The sequence below is a fragment of the Myotis brandtii genome, unplaced genomic scaffold, assembly GCF_000412655.1.
Source record: "Myotis brandtii unplaced genomic scaffold, ASM41265v1 scaffold193, whole genome shotgun sequence".
NCBI lineage: Eukaryota > Metazoa > Chordata > Mammalia > Chiroptera > Vespertilionidae > Myotis > Myotis brandtii.
In genome coordinates, this window is record NW_005357191.1 from 1,334,866 (window position 1) to 1,344,143 (window position 9,278).

Below are 9,278 nucleotides of genomic sequence, written 5' to 3' on the forward strand. Positions count from 1 at the left end.
AGGCCTTGGGCGCCCTGGACGTGGACAAGGGCAGGGCTGAGGCCCTTGAAGGGGGAACGGGACGGGGGTGCCTTGGGTTTGAGAGGCCCCACCGCAGGCAGTCGGTGGATGCAGGAAGCTAGGGGCGTGCTTGGAGGCCCTGTGGAGGGGGCAGCTTTCGAAGGCCGGGTTCCGTGCGGCCCCCACCTTCCAGTATGCAGACCCTTCACGGTGGCCCCGGCCTGGACCGGGCAGCGCCAGGAAAATGGGGTTGTGCAGAGGTGGCAGCAGGTGGGCACAGGTGGCATCACCTGGTGCCTGCTCCCCACCCCCCCAACTGGAGCTCAGAGCACCGGGTATGAGGCACACACTTCATTAACCCTTTATTACAAGTCACGCTCTTATAGAAGTATATGTGGACTTAAGTGAAAAAAATCAAATGTATCCAAGAATAAAAAACACAGCACGTAAGTAGTATATGCATTCCAGTGTTCGCGCCGGAGAGCGCAGGCGCCCAGGAAAAGCTCTTCTAAAACGGCCTGGCTCCAGCCCACCTGCCAGCTGCGAACAGTTCAGGGCGGCACAGGCCGGCCTCAGGCACAGTGTGGGGACCACCACCTCCTCCCGCGGCCGGGCGGGTGGGCAGCACCAGCTCCTGGGGCCTCCCGGCCAGCGGCAACCCCAGGCTGCTGAGAGGTGCCAGGAACAACCCCTCAGGCTGGGTGGGCCACATCTGGCCCTGCGGGGGCAGCAGCGAAGACGTCCCTGGTCTCCTGGGCTTCAGGGCCAGTCCTCAGAAGTCCTCCGTCAGTCCGCCTTCTTCAGGAAGATCTGGAAGAGCCGGCCCAGGGTCAGCAGGGGCCACAGAGCTGGCCCCAGGTAGCCACTCGGAACAGCTCCGTGCTCCCTGCGCCCTGCCTCACCTCGCTCAGAATGACCCACACGGGCGAGTCTGTCTGGATGGAGAGGCGCAGTGCTTCCAGGGGACCGAAGGCAGGGTCCACCTCGCCCTCAGCCACGCCTTTGTGGAAGGAGCCTGGGGACGGTAGTGCTGAGAACTCGTCCCAAGACCCCTGCTCAGCCCAGCCTCCCCCCACCTCTGCCTGCCGGACCCCACTCACCTATCTGGAGGTAGCCGTCGGGGCTCCGCGGGTACCGGAGGGTGGTTGAGCGACCCTCCTGCAGGGCCTCCTTGTCTGACTGGGGGTTCTGGGGGCAAAATCAAAGGGCTGAAGCCAGGGCTGTGGGAGAGGTGGCCTCAGTGCACACCCACATGCTACCACACTCACATCGAAGGGCAGCACCTCCACAGAAGTGTTGAAGAGCTTGTCCTCTGGGTGCTCAATGTTCCCGCTGCGGAAGAAGAACCTGCAGCCAGGCAGGCCTATGAGCTGCTGCAGGGTGGGAGCTGCCCAGGCACACTGCCCAGCAGAGAAAAGGCCAGGCTTGGGCCCCGGGTGCTGGGCGACGCTGGGCACCACCAGGGGCAGCCATTGGCTGTGCAAGGGAGCCAGGCCTGACTCCCTGGAGGATGGTGATGGGCAGCGTCACTGAGCTCCCCCGGGCCCCGCCTGACAGTCTTTACAAGGTAGCTACCATTATGCACCCCACTCTTCAGATAAGCAAACTGAGGCACAGCAGGGTGGAGTCATTTGCTGGGGTCACAGAAGTTTGTGGTGAGGCCTGTACCCTGGTAGCCACCCTGCCCCTCCCCCTGTGGGGACCTGTGGGTGCTGTCACTGACCGCTCAAGGCGCAGTGGCTGGAAGAAGCGGAAGCGGATAAAGTCCCCTGCAGCAGGCGTGAAGGCCCAGAAGAAATCCTCCCGAAGGTAGGCCTTCTCCAGGGTGAAGTGCTGGTATGTTTTGAGGCTCGTGCTCACTTCGGCCGGGGGGTTCATGTGCTCCTTCCGTAGCGCCTGCTTCCCAAAGTCCTTGTCCTGGTTCCGAGAGACACTGCTGCCGAGTGTGCCCTGGACGGGCCCTGCTGCCCCTTGCCCACCCCACCCAGGCAGAGCCGGGCTCCCACCTTCAGTTTCTGAATCTTGCCCGCCAGTGAGGAGTGCGTGCCCACGTGCTGGAAGAGGGACGGCTTGAAGCGGATACGGAGGTTGGCCTTCTGCCGGTCACAGTGCTTCTGTGGGGGGAGGGCAACATTCTAAGTGTGAGCTCATGCCCGACCCCCAGGCCAGGGCCCTCCCCAGCAGCACCATGTCCTGAGTCAGGCGCACACCCGCAGACAGTCCACGCTGGAGGTTGCGAGCGGCACCGCCCGGCCTGCCGCTCTGCAGCCCCTGCTCACCGCGTCCTTCTCAGGGTTGCAGACCTTCACCCACAGAATGTGGTCCAGGAGCCAGTCGATGGGCTTGTCCCGGTAGAACATGAGGATGAACTCCACAATCAGGCTCTGTTCAGGTCAGTGGGATGAAGGGTGGGGGACCCACCAATGAAGCCCAGCTGGGAGAACTCCAGGATCATCCAGTCCTCTGAAGGCTGCTGCAGAGCGAAGTTCTTCATGGTGCTCAGGTAGTTGGGCTTGGCCACTATGTCGTCCTCCAGCTGCACCGTGAGGGGCAGAAGGGGCCTGGGACTCAGGATGGGCACAGGGCAGGGCGGCATGCATGTCCCAGGCCCCGCCAGGGTCTGGGGAGGGGCGCAGAGCAGGGCCGGTGCTGACCTGTACGTAGTAGATGCCTTTGGACTGCGCGTACATCATGAGGAAGCAGTAATCGAGGTTCTGTTTGGTCCTCCACCTGTGGGCCGGGGGCAGGGCCTCGGAGCTCAGACCCTCCTCCTCTGGTACGGCCCAGGAGCCAGTCGATGGGCTTGTCCCGGTAGAACATGAGGATGAACTCCACAATCAGGCTCAAGTCCAGGGACTTGAACATCTTCCCTGGTGGGGAAGCGGGTACGGGCGCTGAGTGGGCAGCCCTGCCCTGCCCTGCTTCCTCTCCATCCCCGTGGGAACCACTAGGGAGGGCCCCACAGCAAACCCTGTGCCCAGCTGCAGGCAGGTGTGGGCACCCGGGGCAGGCACTGGTGGTGACGCTGAGGGCAGGTGGGAAGAGGCCAGAGGTGGCTCCAGTGGCCTGGAGCGGTGTTGCAGGGTGTGGGGTATGGGGTCCATGTCCCAGGCCCCGCCAGGGTCTGGGAAGGGGCACGGAGCAGGGCCGGTGCTGACCTGTACGTAGTAGATGCCTTTGGACTGCGCGTACATCATGAGGAAGCAGTAATCGAGGTTCTGTTTGGTCCTCCACCTGTGGGCCGGGGGCAGGGCCTCGGAGCTCAGACCCTCCTCCTCTGGTACGGCTACCCCGGCACACTCGGCGCATAGACCCCCACCCCATGCAGGGGTCCTCCAGTGGAGAAGTGGAGGCACTACAGCCAACGGCCTGGGCCCTCAGCACAGGCGAGAGAAGGTTGCTGGGGGACCTGGAAAGGGGCAGTGCTAGTACCTGACTCTCTCCTTGGGGTCCCCAAAGGACTCTCGGAGCCGGGAGAAGTCGGGGTAGAAGTGCGGGGAGGGGGCGATGACCTCCAGGAGCCCGGAATGGATCTCTGTGGGGAACCTGGAGGACAGGAAGCCCCGTGGGTGTGCGGCCTCCAGGGCCCGGAGCAGGGGCCGAGCTGAGCAGCCAGACCCTGTCCCTTTCTGAAGACCCACAGGCAGCCATCACTGAGGCCATGGGGCTTGGAGGGGTTGGGCCACCTCTACACACCCACTGCCTCCAGCCCACAGGGCAGCACCCTCCTCAGGTCACTGTCGTGTGGGGGAGGCAGGATCTGCCTCCCAATCCGCCACCAAGGGCCCTCCTCCCACCAGCTTCCTCGGCTGCCAGTACTCACAAGGCCTTTATGTTGTCTGTCACCAGCGAGGTGTACTGCGGGTCAGTCTGTGGGGAGACCAAGCAACCACCCTAAGCAGGACTGCTGCCCAATGGCCTGGAAGAAGGGGCTAGGGGTAGGGGCGCGGGCCTCACACGGAGGGAGTGAGCCCCGATCCTGAGGGCCCAGTGAGGCTGGGCCACAGGGGCCTCAGAAAAAGCCCTTTGGGGGTGGGGCACAGCAGGTAAACGGCATCTCCACGAGGGGGCGCTAAAATCTCTTAACTTTTTATCTGGATAAATTTGTGAATGACAGGGACCTTCTGGTAGCGCTCCCCTTGGGATGCTGCCCTGTTTCCATTTCCCCTTCAGTCATTGGGTGCCAGGCGTCCCCCTGTGAGTGGGTCCCGGCCCCGGGCCCCGCCCACTCGCCTCGGCAATGAGCACCACGATGACCGAGTCCTCCTTCTCCTGCGGGCTCAGCTCCGAGATGAGCGAGTGCAGCGTGTCCGTCAGATAGGAGTGCACCTCGCGCCGCACACTGGGGATGCCCATCACCACCGACACTGCGGGGAGCAGGGGTCCTCAGGCCTGGCCCCCGGACCGCCCCCCCCTGCGAATGGCCCTCCGGCCCCGCCCCTACCTCCCGTGCGGCCCTGGCCCACGCGCACTGCCGGCTGCAGGCTGCTCTCCTGGGCCAGCAGGTGCGGCAGGTGGTGGAAGACGGTGGGCAAGTGCAGCACGTGCTTATGCGAGACGTTCCATGGCTTCAGTCGTGGGTCCTCTGGGAGGGTCAGGGAAGGACGGTCAGACGGTCAGACCGCGGGCCTGCCTGCAGCCCGCCTGCCCTGCCACCCACTGCCCGCTCGGCCTCTCACCGGTGAGCCTGCCCCAGGTGCGATTGCCGTCTCGGTCTCGCAGCGCCTGCCTCTCCGACACGGCCCTCTTGATCTCGTCCAGCACCAGGTTGAGCTCCTTGGAGCGCTTGAGGCTCTCCTGCTCCGCTGCGTGCAGCCGGTCGCGCAGCGCCAGGAACTCTCGCTGGTACACGTCCACCACATCACCTGTGGGTGGTCCGCAAGCGGTCACCAGGGGGCGGCCTAGAGCTGACCTACACTTTGGAGGGTGCCAGCGCATACACCTGAGTGCCCATCTGTGCCAAAGGCCATCTGCATCTGCTGTCGTGTCTGCCACATGGGAGTTTTCGGGGGGTTGCACAGGGTCACTTTGAAGTCACACTGACATACCTGGGGGAGAAGCCTCCACTGGGGAGTAGCACTCTCCAGTACTCTCTCCTGCCCCCCAGGCATTTTCTCCTTTGAGGGGGTATCTGAAGTGGGAGGGCTGCAGGATCACTTACAGTCCCGCGTGGGGCAATCCTTTTCCACCCTCTGGCTTCTCCTTGCCGCATCTACTCCTGCCAGCGGGTGGGACACCCAAAGGTCCCACCCAGGGCACAAAGACCCAGGCCTTCCCCAAGGGGTTTCTTAGCACGAGCCACACCTGGAGCCACACCTGGATTCCCTCAGTCTCACACCAGCCCCAGGTCTGGCTGCTGCTGCTCCAGCCCCCAGCGTTCCAAGGAGCAAATGATGTTGAGAAACTAGTCCAGGGTCATTCAGTGAGTCAGCAGCAGAGAGGGGCCATTTCTGATGCGGTGAGGCCCGCTTCTTGGGAGACCCGTGTCAGAGCCTCCAGCAAGACCCATCTCGGGTGTTGGGGTGCAGGGTGAGAAGCACAGAGGTGGGGCTGCCTGACAGTACAGAGGAATCCCTAGGGTGCCCCTACCTGGCTCCACTGGTTGGGCAGGGAGCAGTGAGCAAGTATGAGACAAACAACATCCCTACCTGTGGCTGGCACAGCAGGTCCTGGAGGGCTGTGCACACCAGGCTTTCTGGTCTCACCAGTGCCACCTTCATTTGCTGTCACCCACAACTCCTTGTCCTTGCCTACGGGCCATGCTCCACACACATGCTGTCCTCTCTTCTGCCTGGGACCCCTTTCCTCCTCTGGGCCAAATGAACACCGTGTGGCCTTCAAGGCCTGGTTTCAAAGTCTCCGAGTGCAGGAATCCTCTCCCACCCCCCCGGCAGCTCTTCTACCCCTCGATCCCTGGTGGTGTCACTCCCCACAGCTGTGTGCACCAGAGGTCACAGCCAAGGCAAAGTTTAATCACCTCATGCCCTAGGTGGTTTGGCTCAGTGGATAGAACGTCGGCCTGTGGACTGAAGGATCCCAGGTTCAATTCTGGTCAAGAGCACATGCCCGGGTTTCGGGCTCGATCCCCAGTAGGGGACCTGCAGGCGGCAGCTGATCAATGATTCTCTTTCATCATTGAGATGTTTCCTTCTCTCTCTCCCTCTCCCTTCCTCTCTGAAATCAATAAGCCATATATTTTTACCAATTTCAGTCATCTCAGGACACGACTACTTCTGGAGCACTCCATCCCCAGCTGGCCCCAACCTCCAACCCCTTGGGGTGGGGAGGGCCGAGGTTGTATCAGGTTACAGGTTCTGCACTGGGTTCCAAGGCCGGGTTACCCTGGAAATCTGAACCCTTGAACAGGAGCTGCCCAGCCCAGCAGGAGGCAGTTCAGAGTCACCTGGACATAGCAGGTGGCCTTCCTCCTGCTGAGTCCCTGCCCACCTACCTGTTGGCCCCTGCTGCCCACCCCCGTGCAGTGGGGCCCTTTGTGAAGTAGGGGAATGTGAGGAGGCCTCACCCCCTCTGACTGCTGCCTCTACCATCCACTCCCCCTCCCTTTCTCTAATCTTTAAGCAGGCTGAGCTCTGTCCAACCTTAGCCTGCCCCTGGCGGACAGGCTGGGTAGGTAGCGGTGGGCACTGTTGCCCTGAATCACCGACTACCAAGGCCTGGCACAACCTGCTCCATACCATGCTGCCCTTCCCAGGGGCCTCCCTCTGCCCAGGTCCTGAGCTTCCTCCATTTACTAAAAGGAGATGGGCCTGGTTCCTGCCCACACAGACCTTCTTATCATTTCCCTGAACACTGACCCCGTTCCTCAGCAGCCTGCCCGTGATCCCTCAGCACCCTGCCCGTGGTCCCTCAGCAGCCCTCCCGTGGTCCCTCAGCACCCCGCCCGTGGTCCCTCAGCACCCTGCCCCTGCCCTGCCTGTTGCCCGCAAGGTCCCCAGCTTCTCGCTTGTGGGCCCAATCTGTCCTCGCCTGTCAAAGCCAGAAGCTCAAGCTCTGTGACTGCCTGTCCAGGTGCTGAGCCTTAGGCCAGAGTTCTGCCAGGCCCTCCTGCACCCCACAACCTGCAAGGGCTGGGTGGGTGGACTGAAGTGGTGAGTGGGCTGGGAAGGCAGCTCAAGTGATGGAAAGGGCAGAGGTCTGGGAGCCCTGGTTTCTGGGAGCTAGGGCTGAGGGGACCTGGTTTCTCCTTCTATCCATACCTTCTTATCCCAGGGAGATGGGGTGGGGGGGCCTGGCCCCGGGACAGCTGGCCCCAGGGAAGGACTGCAGCTGTGGCCATACTATTGGAGGTTTTCCCACCGGAAGGCAGAGTAATCAGGACACCCGAGGCCCATGACCACAAGCTTCCCTGTGGTCCCCTCTTGGCTGAAGACACAGACCTTGTGCCCATGCGGAGGGAGGGGAAACGGGCTCAGAGGGGCCTGGGCAGGTCTGTTGTTGACCAGCAGGTGGGGCCGAGGGTGGAGGGGGCAGCGGTTCACTGCCCCTCCCGCACTCGTACCCGTACTCCCAGTCGGGAAGGGCCCCACTGCTGAAGCTCTGGGTGCCGGGAAGCCGGCCCTGGGCTGCTGTCCTCCCTGGGGAGAGGCTTTCCGCAGATACTTGGCCGAGGGCTCCAGGCTGAGCGCTAGCAGCGCCGGTGCACAAATGTGGTCAAGGCTGGATGTGAAACCCATATCCGGGGCCCTTCTTGCCAAGGCCTACATGTCCTTCCTGGCCCTGGGCTTTCAGGATGCCATCTTCTCCTGCTGCCTCCTTCTTCTCTGGCTACCTGCCCGCCTCCTCCCTTCCCTACAGACCCAGGTTCCTCTGTCCTCCCCCTAAGTATCAGTGCCTGGGCCAACCCTATCCTGAGCTCCCCACTTGCTGCAAACTGGGAGCCAGGATCCAGTCTGGCCTCAGCCTGGCTTAGTCTGGCTTCTCCACAGGCTTAATGCCATTGTCTATCTGTAAGAATAAGAAGGGGTCACAGAAGAGCTCAGATTCAGGCTTCTCTTGAGGCCTCCAAAGATCTGGCCCTACTGGGCCCCCAGAAACAGTGACAGCTCTTGACCAGCAAGGCCCAGGTCACACCCTCACCAGGCCCCACAGGCTCCTTGGCTTCCGCGCCCCAGGGTGGAGGATCCCCGCATCTGAGCTCCACAATTCTTTGGCAGAGGGTGCTCTCATACTCCCCGGGGCCCTGGAGTGCCAGTCTGCTCGATGCCCCTCAGGGAGTGTGAGCCCTAAATGGAGCCACTGGAATCCCCCCCTCTGCTGCTCGGGACACTGGTGGGGCTTGCGCTACAGCCCCTGACATCAGGCTGAGGGCCTGCGGCTGCGCAGGAGGCACACAGACACGGTACCCTGGCCAGGACAGGTACCCGGGCTCATCACTCCACCCGCAGTCGGACAAAGGTGCCCCAACCCATCAGGTATAGCCCCACCAGGGCCTCCAGGCCAGTCTGCTTACATGGCCACCCTTCCAAGGGTCCAAATGCCATTCCCAAGGTGACACCCCACCTGACGAGACTGCCCAGCCACGCTCTCCCCAGGTGACACACCCCACTGGAGACCTGGAGAGAACGCTGCAGTCCTCCCTGTGTCCAGCCCCAGGGGTGTCCCCTCAGGCCCCTGGCCTCCACCCACAGGAGGACTGCAGGAGGCCAGGCAGGGCGGGCAGGGGCAGGTGGGAAGAGCGGCTGGGGCCGAGGGTCAGGAAGGCTCTAGCTCCTCCCCAGCCTCATTCTGTGTGGCTGGGGGAACAGGGAAGCAGGAAGTGGAGGGAGCAGAGGTTCGGTTGACCTCAGCCTCCGCAGGAAGGCCAGGAGGCAGGAAGGAAGCCGCTTTTTCCTGGTGGCTCCTGCGCTGCAGGCTGGGTGGACAAGGGCTTGCAGTCCATCCAGCCCCTGCTATCTCCCTCTAGTACTGGAGCCCGCCTCCCCCCACCTCCTACTCCCCCGGTGCCAGCCAGACCCAGAGGGCCACGGTGCTGGGTGGGCCAGCTTGACCGAACTTGGGAGGGTGGTGAGACCACACCAAGTGAGTTCATGGGCAGCTGGGGCCGGGCTGGCTGCTCATGAGGTCCGCCCCGCACTCCTGGGCCAGCAGCCCCTGCACCCAGGCCCTGTGGAGCAGTCCCGGGGCCACCTGTCATCGAGGGGGCCGCGGATACCCCAGAGCAGCCGGGCAGCGGGGGTGTGACCATGTGAGCTGGGTGGTGCGCGGGAGGGTCGCCGTCTGGGTGTCCCGCTGTCCCTGCACACCTGTCTCGGGAACAC

At 63.0% G+C, this 9,278-nt stretch overlaps 1 protein-coding gene across 1 annotated transcript; it reads right to left on the bottom strand.

The window, feature by feature from the left end:
- Positions 1-338: 338 nt before the first annotated feature.
- On the bottom strand, positions 339-5,427 carry MGAT4B (mannosyl (alpha-1,3-)-glycoprotein beta-1,4-N-acetylglucosaminyltransferase, isozyme B). Its single transcript, XM_014538558.1, is given in 14 exon segments — positions 339-810; positions 903-1,015; positions 1,101-1,188; positions 1,269-1,347; positions 1,724-1,917; positions 2,007-2,114; positions 2,280-2,408; positions 2,411-2,536; positions 3,159-3,234; positions 3,433-3,546; positions 3,824-3,870; positions 4,234-4,367; positions 4,445-4,585; positions 4,680-5,427. Coding segments are annotated over 14 exon segments (1,632 nt in total). The 5' UTR covers positions 4,939-5,427; the 3' UTR covers positions 339-786.
- Positions 5,428-9,278: the final 3,851 nt, after the last annotated feature.